We start from the raw sequence: 17,064 nt of genomic DNA on the forward strand, positions 1-17,064 counted from the left end.
GTCAAATAGGCTCAGGGTGTAATGTTTTCACCTTAGGGACTGCAGTAGTTTACTCCAGGGTATGCAGGGGTGCATGTCGGCTGTCTTCCACTGACAGTGTGTTCTGTAGGACTGTTTCGGTGCTAGCCTGGTATACTGTAGTAGGATTAACGGCTACACAATACTGTAGCGAAATTACGATATATGGGAACCACACAATCTCACGAACTCCATTATCGACGTCGGCACCCTGAAGCCGGCACTCGCTGTGCTCGCAACCAGGCGACCCTTCAATATGCGGTGAGCGATAAGCCCCCCACCGGGATACTGTCTGGTGTGTCCCCACTAATGCCGGCGCAGGGACTTAAGTTACTTTGAAGGTACAGTTTTGCTAAGTACCCAGCTGTCTGTCCCATTGTTCGTCTTCCGCTCTTAAGGAAGGCAACATCCATACGTTCGTTCGAGCTTCAACGAACAAGAAACAAGGCAGCTGTGACGTCAAGCGCATCTACTCTTTAAAGAGCGCTTCCAATTAGAAGATTCCGACCCAGCTGGTCATGGGCCAATCTTTGCCGCCGATGCCGGCGGCTCCTATGCCCTCCACAACGGACTCTGCCACGACCGCTACGGGCGACTCTTCCACCGCTATGCCAGCTTGGGTGGTGACCGCTATGAAGCCAGATACTCTCGTCCAGCCTTGGAAACAACATGCTGGCGCCGAGATCGACGACCCCGACTTCGCCCAAGGTAAAGACACCGTTACGTTCTACGACGTGAAGAGTAAGGTCTGTTACGGGGAGGGCTCAATGGCGGCTTAGCACGCCTAGGGAGGTGTAGGTGTGTACATGCCGTTTTATAGCAGTTGCAAGAGCTCTTACCAACCGTCAGAGAAGTGCGGCTAATGACAATGCCGGCCCAGGTATGTGAAGCTCTCGGACGACCTCTTAAGGAATGATTGCTCCTTCACATGCATCGCACAACGAGCGCCCGTACAACGTTATTGACATGGAGGAACTATTGAATGCGCTGTCCCAATTCTATTGTCATATTATCTTTGACCATCTGGAACCAAATAGAGTCGAAACCCCTGCATAGTACATGGCGTCGAATTGATGCATCTACTGGAGTTGATTTCCCTGCTGTTATTCCCCCTGGATTCCTATTGCAGTGGACTTTACGCTCTAGTTGTCGAACTGGACTCACGCTTACTCGCCATGCGGGTATCGAACATGGTTCCGTAAGTCTGCATGGGTAGAAAGGATCTTGTTGATCTCATCCCTATCTGATGGCGTGATGGGATCAAGTCCTGTATCTTCAGTACCATCCAAGTTGAGATTCGCGAGCCAGTCCCCATCATGGCCCCAAGATATTTCACTAGGAACGTAGGAAGATGCCAGTGAAAAGCTTGGCCGCGTATCCGGGGACTGCTGCTGGTCTGTGTAGAGACTTGCGGCTGGCGTAGGATGCTCTGGCACTCGTCGTTGACTACTGTCATGATGGCCTCCCGTGGATGCTTCTGTGGTCCTAATATTCGACAACCCAGCCACGCCGTGGCTCATCCACTGGGCGCAGATCGTTTGTATCCCTTCTTCGAGGATTCGCTGTTGGAAAGCTCGAACATCGGAGTCCCCATCCGGAAGGTTCCATGTCACAGCACCGTGGTTGGTCAAGAGATCTCCCAGAATTCGGGGCCCGTGATAAGTCAGAAATGATTGGAAACCAACCACGTTCTGCAGAAGATCGGGATCCACATATGGAGAACCGGGCCTAGGACTATGATTCGGGAAGAGGATGTCGAAAATCCCGTACCATTGCTCCTCCTCTGACTGATTTGCTGGTGCTTTCCTCGTCAAATGTTTCTTTTGTTGTTCTGTGATGCCCTCTAGCTGGCCATATGGCCGTTGCTCGCAGACCGTATCTCTCACATGTGAATCCCGGGCACTCTCGTCGTCGAATGTCTGAATACAACGAGGGCAGTATATTGGCATCTGATGGCGCCGCGTCAAATGCTGTTTCACATCCCTGATTCTCGTCAAGACGTACGTCCCACAGCGATGGTGAGCCATGGCATCCTTCTTGAAGAAGGGGCAGCCGAGCGAAAGTTTATCCTCCTTTACGCGTCGTTTCTTATTGGAGACACTTGGGCTCATTGAAGAGTTCTCCCCTTCGCCGTCATCAGCGGTATGGTCCTTGCCGGGCTGGCCCCATGTCCGCTTTGTTGAAGATCTCGATTGGTGGATCGAACCTGATGCTTCACTTGGTCCTGAACCACGTCCTCGCCAAGTCTGAAAGCCCCTTAAGAAGATGCGAAGAGCAACGTCCTTGAATAGCAAGAGTGGATGATCCCTAGGCATGGACGGAGGGTCGTCAGTATAATCAGAGAGCCAAGCGAATGCAGAATCTGTGGTGGCGGTCATAGTGTCATATGAATATTCTGATGCAGCACCTAGATCACGGCTTGGAGAGCTCACTCGTTGGCTGGGTGGCTTGAGTTGGGAGATGCCGGCGGTGGTGTTCATATGTGCAGTTCCAGGCGCAGCTTCAGCATCTAGCTGCATCCTTCCTGATGGCAGTCCGTTCGCTTCGACGTTTTCCAAGCTCTCTATTGCTAAAGTGTCAATGTCCGGAGGTGATGAAAGTCTCGAGTGCGCTTGTTCAGTAGTGGGCATGTGCACATTCGAGACTCCCATGTGACCATGTGATCTGCCATCCGAGCCAACTGAGAGAGGCACTGCATTGTCGCTTCGGACTTGCGTGGTACCATTCGCATTGGCATCGTCATCGCTTGTATCATCTACAGAGAGGCCTGAAGGGGAGTCGGGCGGATCAGCGCGGGGCAGAATTTGAAAGCTCGCCTCATTTGTATCCTCATCAGTTGCAGGAGCAGCCACGTGCTGAGGAATGGAGGGCGTGAAGTTCTCTTTCTGTCCGATCTTTCCGTAATCACGACCTTGAGGATCTGGTTTGCTGCCACCTGGTCTTTCAGTCTCTTTGAGTAGATGGCCACTCAAACAGGGGCAACTAGAAGCCCTAGAGTCAGCTATACAGGGTATTATGAAGTGATGACGCTTCAAAGGTGCTTTTACATACCCAAAACTCCTTTGAACCTCCTGATACAGAGGCAGTAGTATCGCAACCGAAGCACTTTCTAGAAATGCAGGATCTCCAAAGTTGAGATCTTTAACTTGAGCCGCCTTGGGTTCTCGATACTGTTGGTAGATGCAGACATGGACAACGGCTTCATAAGCCTCGCCGAATTCTGCACTAATCCGACGACTATTGAGCATTCGCTTCGCGGTAAGTAAGTAGTTTAAGTCTCGATCATTCGTTTCCTCATAGTGTAAAGTAGCATCCTGCTGTCTTATTTCGTCAAAGGTTTGGCCGAAGGCAAGTTCTATGAGGCGCAATCCAAGTAGTGTAAGCACGCGCTCTCTGTCCAGAATAGGAAGTGCGGTCCCGTTGGCCTTCTTCCCAAACGCATTTTGTTGGTCAATGGAACGAGGGCTGAGAGAAAAGCTACGTATATCACCTGCGGGGTGTACATCCAGCGATATGGTCCAGTCTCTCCACTTCAGAGAACTGCTTATCCATGAAGCACTCCAAAGGAGCAAAACGGCAGAGCTGAGTCTGAAAGCAAGCTCCACACGTTTTGTGCGGCCAAAATCGAGGCTGCTACTTTTGATCAGGTCTTCAAATCTGACCATTGTTGGAGAAAGACTGGTCTCTTCAATGTGGAAAGCTAAGACCCTTTTGTCTCTTTGCTCAGTTTTGACGTTGTGTTGTCCCTTTTCCGCATAGACTGGTGTTTTCCTGTGTTGGGTCAACCAAGTGGCAGCATTAGCCCCCTTGAGCTCACAAAACAGGACTGATATGTGGGCAAAGCTTTGCTGCTGCGAAATGGCTTTCTCTCCAGGGTCCCCAGAGAACAATGGAGATTGAATATCGTGGTGTAGTGTCTCCCTTTCTCGGCAAAGACAGGTAAGTCTCGCGCCGGTAATCCGGAGAGCATTGACAAGCTCGCCTTGGTTCTGGTGGAATAGGATTCTATATTCCAATGCGGCCTTGAACCCAGTGACCGTGGGTATTTGAATCACGTCGTCTTCCAAGTAAGCCGACAGACGCCTATTCACCTCTGAAAGCTCATCGAGGCGTCTCTGCAAGGGGGTCTTCGGAATATTGCCGCGAAAATTCGTAGTCTTTCGCCTTAATCTCACGAGAACTTCCTGTAGGCGAGTCAGATACATCGCACGACAACGGGCTTTGGTAACTGGTGTCGCGGCCTACCGTGCCTCGACTGGCGTTAACAAGGTCAGCCTTAAGAGCGTGTAGGAAATCTTCCATGCGTTGCAAATCTGCCCTCAGACTCTCAGCAGCTTCGCAACCCAATCTACGCTCAATTTGGTTGATCACCTCCCCGCCGCCTCCAACTCTTGAGCGACCTGCCACGAGCGTAAGTTTCTGCATGAACTGGTCATACATAGCCTCCTCGTTTGACAGACGCCGTGCGAGATTTCTCGCATCTCTATCGGGTTTTGCCTGGCGGTACTGCTCAACAGCGGCGGTCACGTCGGGAAACAGCATGCGAACGTTACTTGCTGTCTTGATGCTAGGCATCTTGGACACGCAAGCACTGTTTGGCGCCGCTGGCGTAATTCAACGACAGGCGATCGCAAGAGTTATCAGAAGTCAAACGTGCGAAATCAGGATCCGGTTGGGAACGCCTAGAAGAAAATGAAAGTAGGAGCTGGGGCGAGTATACCGAAAGCAGTAAGCCGTCAGCTTCGTTGCCAACATAGTCATGACGGCTACCCCTCATCCTTGCAACCCGCAGAAATGCACAAAGTGGAAGGCTGCCACTGAGCGACTGGCTGCAAGTGTGCCGTGTGGTTTAGACATACATACGCCCGACGAAGGTGTGGAAATTTGTGTTATTGGTCAGTTGGCCTAGGTGGCAGCATTGACGTGGTTGCACAAAAACACTGATTGGGTCTAAATGTAATAGTGCACGCCTGAATATCACGAAACCCAGTTTCTCGTCTTCTCCCCTCCAATCAGCCACTGCTAACTCCGAACCCTGGTGAATCACCCATGGATGATCTTTCGCTTTGGCGCAGGTGCAGTGTGGGGGTCCTGTGAGGTTGGGATACTCCTGGCCCTTGTCATCTCTTGGATCTGCTGCTGCTGGGTCCTTCGTCATCACAACCTCCATATCTGAAAGCCGGTCGGCTTTCTTTCAGTTGCTGTTCATGACTTTCTCGCTGGGCAATCATGACTGACTCCAGAAGTAAAAAGGCCCAGAGGCTCAAAGAGGCGCGCGGTCTCAGAGCTAAGGCTCCAGTTGCTGCGCACTTCGAAGATTGTGTACAGGCATTTCAGCGACTTTCCGACTCAATACAAGTAAACCAGTCCAATTCTGAGCTGCACCAAATCGCCGAGGACAGTGCAATCAGACTCAAGCTGTGGGGTGAAGGAAGTCAAGCATCATCGCGTTCTCTTGACTATGCCCTCAGGAATTCTTCAATACTGAAGCGCCAGACACTTCGCCTATTGAAAGACTTACACTCCACTCTGGAGGAAGGTGAGGCAAATCAAGCATTACAGCTGTAACTTGAACTAAACCTGAGCGCAGCTATAACTGAAGTCCAAGCACAAGAGCCTGTAACATCTGAAAGTGGAGATGTGACCGAGGCATCTGTATCGCCTAATACAAGTGGCCGCCAGGACGACGCAGTATCCGATGATCAAGAAATGGAAACTGGCCCAGATATTTGCTTGGAAGAGGCCAGCAACGTAATTGGCTACATGTTTCAGCTACTTCCCATACTGCGAGACCCGCTAGAAGATAGCGATGTCGACGCTGCTCAAAGTAACGAGGAGTATTCAGTAGAATACTACCGCCAAATAGCGGATGACATGTTTCCAATCGCACCGGAAAGTTTACGGCTCCGGCTTGCAGACAACATTTGGCGGTCTCGGCAAAGGTTACTGCTCTCACTAGGTGAAAATCAAGTTGTCAGCGGTCAGAGCTTCCTAGGACAACGACCTAGACATAGATATAGGCCGTGGGATTCATCACTCCGGCAGACTGGCGAACCTCCCAAGTTCCATACAGCACAACATCGCTCCAACCGAGCAGAGTCTGACGCGGGAACTTCAACAATCCGCTCCCATGTAGAGACAGTTTTGTCGAAAACGGTTATGGTTGACCAGGACTCGGTCACTTCGGCCACAGACACACCACACCAGTCTATGCTGCCAAGTCTGGTTGTACCACAACCTCCAGTCAACCTCGAAAGAACTCAACAATTTGACTGTCCATATTGCCATTCTGAGCTGCCTCTAATTTTCTCTACAAGTAGCATCGGTATGACAGAATGGGAATGGTCTAAACATGTCTTCTGCGATTTGAAGGCATATATGTGCACGTTTGGTGACTGTTCTCACGAAAATCTACCGTTCGGTGACAGAAAGGAATGGATACAGCACGAACTTGACTTCCACCGATCCCATCGTGTATGGTTTTGCGGGCTTTGCCGGTCTGATTTCAGGACAGAGGAGCATTTTACGTCCCACTTACAGGCTTCACACAGCGACTTGACACCAGACGAGGCAGCCTTAGTACGAGGGTTCTGTAAAAGATACTCAACAGAACTGCCAGGGGAGCAATCGTGTGCGCTATGTGGTGTGGCGTGTGACGATACCGATGAGCTGGAAAACCACCTCGGAACTCATTTGGAAACACTCGCGCTTGCAGCTCTGCTAGAAGACGAAGGGACCGACGATGAGGGCGTGGAAGGCGTCGATATGCTCGTGGATTATATTGCAGAGCAACACGAGCTCTTGAAAGGTGATGAAAGGTTCTTGCCGGTAGATGTCCGGACGAAACTCAGAACATCACCCAATGCAGCCCTTCATGACAATGAAGCCAGCCATACCATGAACACCGAGAACTTTTCGGCCCCTGATGATCTCGAGAGCGGATCACAAAGACTTGGTAACGTACTCTGGACTGAAAAAGTCAAGAAGTTTCTTGACAAAGAGACCACCCAGGATTCTATCCCAGTCGTACATTGCAATGTGCGCTCAAGATATGATAATTTCGTTGGTAGAGATTCAGACCTCCAAAGTATACGCCAACAATTGTCTACTCCGGGAAGAATATGCGTTATCAGTGGCCGCGGAGGCATCGGAAAGACGGCGATTGCAGTCGAGTACCTATACAAATTCGAATCGGACTACTCTTATGTATTCTGGGTTGAGGCTGAAAATCCTGGTCTTTGCGCCGAGAAGTACGGCATGATAGCAACTCATCTCAATCTGCCAGAAGAGCCCTTTGCAAACTTGGATGCACGCACGTATTCAGTCAGAGATAGCTTGACGAAATCCGACAGGCGATGGCTGTTGATATTCGACAACGCTGCTTCGTGGGCAGACATCTCTCGGTATATCCCTCGAAGTTTTCCAAAAACTAAAGGTTCTGTCCTCATTACAACCCGCTCAGCCCCAATGTTACTAGCGCCACCTGGACATCCCGCATTTCACCACCAGCATGCGGTTGAGCTCGAGGCGTGGCCGCTGGAGCATGGTCGAGAATTCTTGTTAACTTCCATCCGACCCAAACTGAACAAGGAAGACTTGCAGGCTCATGAGGAGTATGACCAAGCGGCGCAAGTAGTAAACGTGGTAGGAGGTTTGCCTTTGGCTATCAGCATGATCGTCGGTTATGTTAAAGTGTCGCGATGTACTTTGGCTGATTTTCTGGAGATGTGGGAAGAAAAGGAACACATAATGAGGAAGAAGAGGAGGAGGAAGGTTGATCTTGATGATGGGGATATTGACTCGACCATTGACTCATTGTGGACCATCGGTATCCGAGAAGTGCGTATGAATTCTCGACGCCTCCTCGATGTTCTGTCATTTCTTGACCCAGAACATATACCAAAAAGCCTTCTTGTTGGAGACCACAAAGAAGATTATTTGGAGTTCCTCAATGCTTCCGAAACACTCAGGTGAGGGCATTTCAAAACCCCGAGTTCTAGAGCTGAGGTAGCTTACTAATTCGGTTATGACCTTAGCTATAAGAGAATGATCACGGAGTTGACAGGTCGGCGACTTCTTTCTGAAAAGCAGACTGACAATGATGATACAGCCTATACAATTCACAGACTACTGCAACAGAAAGTTTTGCTGGATATGGAGGATTATGGGTTTGCCGATGCATTCCGAAAAGCATTTCGACTGATAAGGAAGCGTTTTCCTATGGCTGAGCCACAACAGGTTCCTAATCCAAGCAGTTGGGCAGTTTGTCAAGAGTACCTACCTCATGTTTCTACGTTCTGCCGAATCTATCAGCAAAATGCTGCCTCAGCCTCGTTAGGAGATCCTACTCCAAAAGAGCTTGCTGGGCTCTTCTATGACGCAGGATTCTACATTTGGTCCCGTGCAATGACAGAATACGATGGACTGTGGTTCTTCGAAACCGCAGAAGCGATCCTTAATAACATCGACATGGACCCCAGCACCAAGATCGGAGCAGACATTTTGTGCGTGACTGGCCTGCTTCTCTTGAATATGGGAGTTGTCGAGCGCACAAAGGGGCTCCATCGCCTGAAACATGCCTGGCAGATCAGAGAACAAATATACGAGCAGAATCGCGACCACGACAACGATGTCCTCCTCCAAAACGCAGCCAATGACTATGCTTTATGCTTACTGAACGAGCATCAATTCGAGGAAGCTGGCGAGATATTCCGGGGATGCCGGGAGCAGTATCTTGTCTGGGGCCCTGAAAACGAAAACCCGTTTGAGAACTCGAAATATTACGGCAATTACAGTCTCATTCTCATGTGGGCAGGCGAGATGGAAACATCCATCAAGTTTCAAGACCATGCAATGAAACTCACGGAGAGGTTCCTCGGAAAGAAGGCGATGTACTACCGAAGAATGTTCATGCTGGCCTGCATTCTTCTCCAGTCTGGAGATCTTCAAGGAGCGCTTGACATGCATCTAGAGACACTAAAGGCGCGTCTAGAGCTCCATGGAAAGCACAACGAGTACACCATATCAAGTATGTACGCCGTTGGCGCAATGTATCACCACATGGGAGACTCGTATACAGCAACGTGAGTAACCCCCACACCACCTGACCGACATCCTACGAAACTAGGAGATATCACTAACGAGACCATATTCATCAGTGGATACATACAGCAGTGTATAGAATGTGCAAGGAACTCAAAATGGGACCGCGCAGCGCTTGCCAGAGCTCAGTATCACTTGGCTTTGCTGTATCGAGAGCAGGGCATGCAGGAGGACGATGCGATAGCACTGGAAGCAGAAACCGACGCATTGCTCGAAGAGTTCGGGGATCACGCAGCAGCAAGCGTCTGTGCGACTGGGGACAAGATGATGATCCTGGATGACTTACAGCCATCGTTCCTCGGCCGTTACACCGGTCGCACCTTGTTGAAGCATTTACAGGAGCATTACCAGCGGACGCAGTCTCTGTAGGCGGTTTGATGGCGAGTTATAATCAAGTACTTCGACTGTCGAACGACGAATGAAGATTCATGAACGCCATCAATTTGACAACTCTAGCTAGATCGTGCTATTGCATCGTTTAGACACTTGCTCGTGGCACCTTTTGAGGGCAAATGACTCCAGAGGGCAGAACGCCAGACATTGAATAGGCATAAAGCAGTGCAGCATTAGCAAACTGTTCACGTCTGAATACCCCAGAGATAATGATTCGGCTTCGTGCCTAACCGCCAACCAAGGCCTTCCCTCGAACGGAGCATGACCTCGACGGACCGGTGTGATGCTGACGGGCTGTCATAAATGTGGGGTGTCTCCATCATGTGCTAGTATGCCATGAACGACGTTGAGCAAAGTCGCCAATCCCAGCGCGTCTGCTAAGACAAGACTTACAAACCGTGCGTGTGGACTCACTATCAAGCTTGGCCCTACGAGCACATGGAATTTTTGATCTAGGGTTGTTTGCTTCAGAACGACCGAACCCTCCGCAGCTGGTATAATTACCACTTCAGAGTCTGAAACCAAAGGCTCTGACGGACATGGAGACATTCCAACGATTCACCGAATTGCCTCTCGAGTTGCAACGAGAGATATGGCGCTTTGCTCTTCACGACAAGGCCTCAGCCGTGTGTGTCTTCCGGGCCAATGGTGAGCTCATGCCCAGGACCGTGGACGTCGAGATCCCGTCGCCACTACACGTCTGCCGTGAGTCGCGCTCCGTGGCTCAGTCGTTGCTTGAGTTTCGCTCGACCAGCAACGGAGCCTATATGTGCCCGTACCGGGAATTCTGTCCGGATCGGGATACTCTCTTTGTTCCAGAGCAGTGGGCTGCTGACTTCTGCGATCCGGAGCTCCTCGAGACGTGGACGCAGCGGGGGCAAGTCCGGAGGCTGGCCCTGGATGAATTCCTGCTTGCAGAGGAGGATTTCGTCCGAGTGTTTGCCAATGTGCTTTCATCATACCTCGGAGGCCTGGAAACCCTGTCCTTGGTCTTTGCAAATGGTGTTCAGGGAAACCGTCGACGCTTCCGGCTTGAAAATTTCGGGCCGGACGAACGGGTATGGGCGTCGCCTCCTGGGCGTGTTGTGAGAAAGGACATTCTCCCGACAGAGATTGTTAGCCAGTATTATATGATCCTCTCCCGAGAGATCCACGCTATATTTCCAACTACATACGGTAGGCCTGGAGACTTGCCTTTCAAGTTAATCCCTCAGAAAGTCGTCATCAACACAATACAGGAAACCAGGTCGGCTTCATATGTGTGGTCGTTTGCCCGTTCATTGTTCAATCGCTAGCCGACAGTGAACAGACGATGACACTAGCACTTATATCTGCCTATAATGGCTTGGGACTAGGCCCTCTTAAACGAGCACAATGTTATGCTCATCGCATCCCAAAGACTCCACCTCGCCATACATCGCCCCGTGAACTTACTCGCTCCAGTGGATGGGAGATGTGGCACGGTAATCCTTATCTCTGAGCCCAACTCGCGGGGGTTGATTGGCTCATTATACGGCCAATGTGGACTGGGGCTGTGTGCAGTTCTATAAGAAGTCATTTCACGTACGGGATAAGTCTTGGTTGGATTGGATTGGATCTTTCATTACGCTACAGCTAGCTAATATGACAGTCAGCCATGGCAGAACCCTAGGCGCACCAGAGAAGTTGGCTTACGATTCATATTGTGGTGAATGCTGCCGCCTAACCCGTTGTTGACGCTACTGAGTGACCATCTCTTGTGCCTCTCATTTGGCTCCAGCACTGATGATTCGAAGAGTTCCTAGGTCGCAATAGGCGAGGGCATATCGATTTGGAGCCCAAGCAACCAGAGAGCATGGGGACGCAGTCTTGTATGAAAAGAGGTGCTCGCCTGTCTCCACGTAGGTGAACTCTAAGGCAGACCCTGGGCTTGGTTAGCATAGCTTTCATTCATGAATTTAATTGGAAAATGCCCACCTTCGTCGCTACCACCAACGATGTAGTTACCGTCGAAGGAGAAGCCTGTGAAATGTGTTAGTTCAGGGGCGGGTCTCCATGCAGTCAGATCTACATACTGATACTCTTCACGGGTCCAACCATTTTCGTGATGGTTCTCTGGCAAATCCACTCTTCCGTGTCCCATAAGGAGATGAGCGAGTCTGCTCCACCCGTAGCCAGGTATCGATTCATCGGGTGCAGTTCTACTGTTATACAAGCTGAGGTGTGCCCGCTAAGGGTCATCTCGGCCTTCTCGGGATCTTTCCACTCATAGATGAAGGCGGGTTCGAAGCTTGGATAAGACAGAATCCTGGTATAGCCCTCAGCGGTGGTAGCATATATGCGCTGACCGCTCCAGCAGAAGGTGATGTTGTTTGTCTGTACATCTTGTTGGTGTGACGACAGGGGCGTACTTTGCGTTGGAGAAAGGACAAAGAGTTTGTCTGCCTGTCCAAGCGGTCAGTATGCGACAATGGACGACGAATACCGCACTATACCTTATTTCCAACGACCAGGCTCTCTCCGTCGGGCGCCCAGGCTAGGGTGAAGGTGTCGCCCAGCCCTTTCACCTCATTGATGAGATTCCTGGTCCTGACATCCCAGAACTTGACAGTCCCATCGCTACTAACGGAACACAGTTCCAACTCTTTCACCGGGTTGAAGGCGACTTTCTCAATAGGCGCGGCATGGCCCTTGAGCTCCGTCGACTGACGAACATTGGGCTTGTCCACGTTCCCTATTGTCACGCAAGGGTCAGAGGTTTCCGTTGAGCTGTAGTGGCAAGAGACTTACAAACGCGAAGCGTCTTGTCTGCGCACCCGGTAGCAACCCATGTGCCAAGGGGGTTCCAGGCTATCGTCCGAAGGCTATGAGAAAAGTCAGCCTGAGCAGATGCATAAGCTTTCACGAGGGAAGCGCACGCTGGCATGCCCTCATACATGAATAATATAGAATAGTCTAGACTCACTTGTTCGGCGTTCGAGCTGTGTTAGGATCATTATAGACGGTGGGCTTCAGCGTTGGGAATACAGCCTTGAACTTCTCAGGCGGGACCTGGGTCTTGGAGGGCATTCGCGACATGATGAGCGTGCGCTTGGCCTTCTCAGGCGCGACCGGATGGTTATGAGTCTTCTCTCATGCGCCGTCACCAACAGTACGTCGAATGGCGTCGTGGCTTCTGTGTGCTACTTGACTATAGCGAAATGCAGAGTCGTTACAGATAGCCCAGACGGAAGGCTGCTTGGTTGGACGGTACTTGTGCCTCGCGGAGCCTCACTGACATAGCTTGGCGTGGAGTGCCGCGCCGTTTTGCTTTGCCTGGTCCCAAGTACGTACTGGGAGCTTGGGGCAGCTACAGGCGCTAGGATTCCAGGGGGCTACAGGCGATACAGGGGCTAGTTGGCTGGATCTTAGCTCGTAGCTGGGGCCGCCGACGCTTAATTGGGACCAGCCTGGCATCCTGGGAAGCACTGGACTGGGGCCGCCCCCCTCGGCTTGCGGGAGCGACGTCGTCTTGGTGGAGGCATGGTGATGCACCCCAACAACCTCACGACGTCGCTCGATGCGCTAGGACGAGGAAGAGGAAGAAGCATTGGCAGCGCCGTCGGCTCGGGAACAGCACAACACCAGGTCCCATCTCCCCGGCGCCCATGCGGTGACGCAATTGAGGCCTCGTCTGGCTCGCAGCAGCCATGTATTGGCCCGTCGCGACTCCCCGAATCTATGCAACCTCCAGCCAAGCTCCCTATCGCCCGAAAGCCGACCTTTCCAACGATGGCATCGACGCCGCCCCGGCTGCCGACACCGCCTCGCTTCTGACCCTCGACTCTGCAGCCTCGGCCCCGAACCCCGCCGATGAGAATCCCGGCGAATCTGCGTCCGAACTGCCCACGCCGGCCACGCCCGCGCTCTTCTCCCCCAGGACCCCCAGGACCCCCGGCATCAACTCGGTCGAGCATGACTACATGAACCATGGAAGCGGGCTGAGCTCCCAAGAAAGCCTCGGGGGGTCCCAACAGGTGGCCATCCCCTCCGGGGAGCCGATTGTGTCCCTGAAGGTCTCGAGGACTGGCCATCTGTTTGCTACCATCACGGCGACGACCATGACGGTGTGGCAGACCAAGCCGACCGTCATCCTCGCCGTTGTCGTGCGCTCCCAAGCTTCTGTGCGGTCGTACGGCACCAACCTTGCCCTGCTCCTGCGCCCCGACTCGGCGATCTTCGTCGTGCAGACCAGCCTCGGCTATCTGATCACGTACTCTCTGGCCACGGATGCCGAGTCTCGCGTCTACAAACCCCATTTCTCGGACCACACGAATATCCAACGGCGGCGGCAGAGCCATTTTGGAGGCCCCGGAAACTCCTCGCCCGACCAGATCTTTCTGGGCGCCGGTGAAGGCTCTGGCGTTCGCGATATTAGTGTGCGCTTCAGGAGAGTGATCAAAGTGGATGCTGGCATTGAGCATGTCCTAGCTCTGGATGACGAGTTGGTAGTAGCGACGCGCAAACCGGCAGCTGTCCAGTGCATTCGCTGGACTCCAGATAGCACAGGCAGCCAGACCAGCACCGAGCTCGTGAGCCGCATGGGCTGGCTGGAGAAGAAGATATCGATCAAGGAGATGACGCATGATCGACCTATGAACCTCTCCACCTGGATCACGAGCGACGGGAAGGCCTATGCCATCCAACGTACGTCGGCCACCCAGGGGCCATCACAAGACGAGGAGGCCGGTCCCAAGAGACTCTTCAAAGGATACTGCTTTCACGTTCCGGAAGGGGAGAGCACTCGCGCAGTCAAAGCTGTAGTCAATGCTAGGTTTTCGCTGATTGCTGTTGGTTGCGCCGACGGCAGCATCCATGTCTATTCCGTGAAGGACTATTCCGGCAACATCCCGGCATCTCACATCCACAAAAACCCAGTATCGTCAAAGTCTTCTGGCCAGCTGACGACGATAACTTACTCGCCTGACGGCTACTGCCTCTTTGCCGGTTACGAAGAAGGGTGGGCTACCTGGAGCGTATTTGGCAAAGCAGCCAGCACGAGTTTTGGCGCAAATTCCTCTGTGAGCGCTAACAACAAGGAAGACTGGTTGACGGGCGTGGCGGAAGCCTGTTGGATAGGAGGTGCCTGCGAAGTCCTTCTTCTTGGTCGCCAAAGTGAATCAATCTGGTTATTGGAGATGGCGCGGAGTGCTGTCACGGGCTGCTACAACCCCCCCAACTTGTTCCGGACCGTTCTACAGAGCTCGTCCAGTGTCATGGTATATAGGGGCTACGACCTGCCCGACTTGACCAGCATCTCTGCGGAACCATTCTTGTGGCACACCGCTAGGATCCCATCCAGCTATCTGCTGAACCAGTGGCCTGTCAGGTGTACAGTCGTTTCCGCCGACGGCAGATATGTCGCTATAGCGGGGAGGCGTGGCCTAGCACATTACAGCATAAATAGCGGCAGGTGGAAAACGTTTGGCAGTGAGGCGGCAGAGAATGAGTTTTCCGTCCGCGGTGGAATGTGTTGGTACCAGCATATCCTGGTGGCAGCCGTTGAGGCAAACAGATCCTACGAGCTTCGCCTCTACTCCAGGGAGGCGGCACTCGACAGCGGCACTGCCATGTTCACACAAACGTTACCAGCCCCGGTTGTCCTCATAACCCCTTCTGGAGAGGATTCGCTACTTGTCTACACTTACGACAACCTGCTTTACCACTTTGTCTTTGCCCCAGTGGGCAATGCTGTGCGGCCCATCCAGGTCGGACAGATTGCATTCCACGGTATAGTCAGGTCCCCTGCCAGAGTCCGAGGGCTTAGCTGGATTTTACCGGAGAGCCAGTTGGTGGATGGCGACCCGTCTCAGGATGTGGCGGTTGCGTCTGTTCTGTTTCTGGTGGACGGCAAGCTCGTTCTTCTCCAGCCATCGCTCAATAGCGAGGGCCACCTGAAGTATGACATGCGGGTTATCTCTCAGAACGTGGAATACTACATCAGCATGAGGGATCAATCGGCGGTGCACATGCTGGGCGAAAACCACGGTCATTTTACTGGTGATGCTGAGGAAGCACCCCTCAAGAATTCGCTGTGGATCTTCGAGGGACATGACCTCAAGGCATGGCCAGACGTGAACGAGGTCCTGCGGGCGGCAACGGAGTCCACGAAGGAGTTGCCCCCTACGGCAAACATGCCGCTCGACTTCTACCCCTTATCCATACTTCTCGGCAAGGGAATCGTGTTGGGTGTCGAGCCAGATCTGGTGCAGCGGAGAGATATCAGCTTCTCTTTTTTCCGCTTCTCTATCAGGGTGAGTCAGACAGCCAGTATAATCGCCAAGCATGTACTAACAGCAGCTTCAGACGCACCTCTATCTTCCTGAGATACTGCGCTTCCACCTTGCAACGAATAACTCCCTTGCAGCGCTCAAGCTGGCGCAGACCTACCAAGACCTTGAGTATTTTGCACACGGCCTCGAGATTCTGCTGCACCACGTGCTGGACGAAGAGGTCGACTCGGCGCCTGCACCCGAAGCAGCACTTCTACCGCGGGTGTTGTCTCTGCTGTCATCATTCAAACAGTATCTGGACATAGTCGTCCAATGTACGAGAAAAACAGAAGTCAGGTCCTGGAGGACCCTCTTCGCATACCTTCCGCCGCCGCAGGAGTTGTTCGAGGAATCGCTGCAACGCGGCTCGCTGAAGACGGCGGGCGGGTACCTACTGATATTACACACCTTCGACGAGCTTCACACGGCGTCTGAGCAATCCGTGCGCCTCTTCTCCCGTGCGATACGGGAAGAGGACTGGGAGCTGTGCAAGGAGCTGGCGCGGTTCCTGGCGGCCATGGACGAGAGCGGGGAGACGCTGCGCGAGGCAATGGAACTGGTGAACCTGCGGGTCAAGCAGGACAGGGACGAGGGCGCGGACCTGATGTCGAGGCTGGAGGTGCCTTCCCGCAGGTTCAATGGCGCGTCCCGGCGAGACTCGGACACGGGCTCGGACACTCCGTCGGCAAGCGACGCGAGCAGCTACGGCACGGTGAGCCCGGCGTGAGTGGAGGAAAGATGCCGGCGCAACGAGGAGAGACGAGAGAGAGAGAGGGGTCGCATAGATTGGATGGGCCGGATGGACAAGACTAAGCATGTGTCCTTGTAAATCAAATTACCATAAGATAGCGTCGTGTTTTATTCTCTCGACACGAGCGGTCAGTGAGCGCTTGGAAGATATATTTGTCCCGCTTTGCATGCATAACTATGCCAACCTCGACATGACGACTATTCGCCCGTCGAATAGCGGCGATGCACGAACTACGCGTACCTAGGTAGTTTTGGCCTTTCGGCGCGGCTAGATGTCAGCGCTGGAGTGGTTTGACTGGGCCACTAATGCCCAAGGGACTGACTACAGCAGCTGAACTACCCCACCAAGCTTGGGCTGGCCTGGCTGGCAGCCCACTGCTGCACGCCCTGCCCCCTGGGCCGCCTGGTTCCCAGGCAGCCCAGAACCAGGACCAGAAACAGAAACAGAGCCTCCGATTATCAAATCCCAGCCCGATAATCAACCCCCACCATATCCCGTCGATATCCAATA

General features: G+C 52.7%; 6 protein-coding genes across 6 annotated transcripts; 4 read left to right on the forward strand and 2 right to left on the reverse strand.

The window, feature by feature from the left end:
• Positions 1-536: 536 nt before the first annotated feature.
• JN550_006202 (uncharacterized protein) lies at positions 537-797 on the forward strand (the record flags this gene model as incomplete). Its single annotated transcript, XM_049317915.1, has 1 exon — positions 537-797. The coding sequence occupies one exon, from the start codon at positions 537-539 to the stop codon at positions 795-797; it is 261 nt and encodes an 86-aa protein (XP_049171762.1).
• A 387-nt stretch (positions 798-1,184) lies between these two features.
• Positions 1,185-4,593, reverse strand: JN550_006203 (uncharacterized protein; the record flags this gene model as incomplete). The annotated part of the gene is made up of 3 exons (XM_049317916.1): positions 1,185-3,000; positions 3,070-4,202; positions 4,264-4,593. 3 exons carry the CDS (start codon positions 4,591-4,593, stop codon positions 1,185-1,187), a joined length of 3,279 nt encoding a protein of 1,092 aa, XP_049171763.1.
• Positions 4,594-5,247: 654 nt separating this feature from the next.
• JN550_006204 (uncharacterized protein) lies at positions 5,248-9,489 on the forward strand (the record flags this gene model as incomplete). Its single annotated transcript, XM_049317917.1, has 4 exons — positions 5,248-5,557; positions 5,609-7,988; positions 8,055-9,101; positions 9,177-9,489. The coding sequence occupies 4 exons, from the start codon at positions 5,248-5,250 to the stop codon at positions 9,487-9,489; spliced, it is 4,050 nt and encodes a 1,349-aa protein (XP_049171764.1).
• A 563-nt stretch (positions 9,490-10,052) lies between these two features.
• Positions 10,053-10,808, forward strand: JN550_006205 (uncharacterized protein; the record flags this gene model as incomplete). The annotated part of the gene is made up of 1 exon (XM_049317918.1): positions 10,053-10,808. One exon carries the CDS (start codon positions 10,053-10,055, stop codon positions 10,806-10,808), a length of 756 nt encoding a protein of 251 aa, XP_049171765.1.
• Positions 10,809-11,258: 450 nt separating this feature from the next.
• Positions 11,259-12,570, reverse strand: JN550_006206 (uncharacterized protein; the record flags this gene model as incomplete). The annotated part of the gene is made up of 6 exons (XM_049317919.1): positions 11,259-11,416; positions 11,470-11,514; positions 11,568-11,937; positions 11,988-12,226; positions 12,283-12,356; positions 12,458-12,570. The coding sequence occupies 6 exons, from the start codon at positions 12,568-12,570 to the stop codon at positions 11,259-11,261; spliced, it is 999 nt and encodes a 332-aa protein (XP_049171766.1).
• Positions 12,571-13,181: 611 nt separating this feature from the next.
• On the forward strand, positions 13,182-16,530 carry JN550_006207 (uncharacterized protein; the record flags this gene model as incomplete). The annotated part of the gene is made up of 2 exons (XM_049317920.1): positions 13,182-15,785; positions 15,838-16,530. 2 exons carry the CDS (start codon positions 13,182-13,184, stop codon positions 16,528-16,530), a joined length of 3,297 nt encoding a protein of 1,098 aa, XP_049171767.1.
• Between the last annotated feature and the right edge of the window lie 534 nt (positions 16,531-17,064).

Source organism: Neoarthrinium moseri, assembly GCF_022829205.1.
Source record: "Neoarthrinium moseri strain CBS 164.80 chromosome Unknown scaffold21_Wmoseri_CBS_16480, whole genome shotgun sequence".
NCBI classification, from domain to species: domain Eukaryota; kingdom Fungi; phylum Ascomycota; class Sordariomycetes; order Amphisphaeriales; family Apiosporaceae; genus Neoarthrinium; species Neoarthrinium moseri.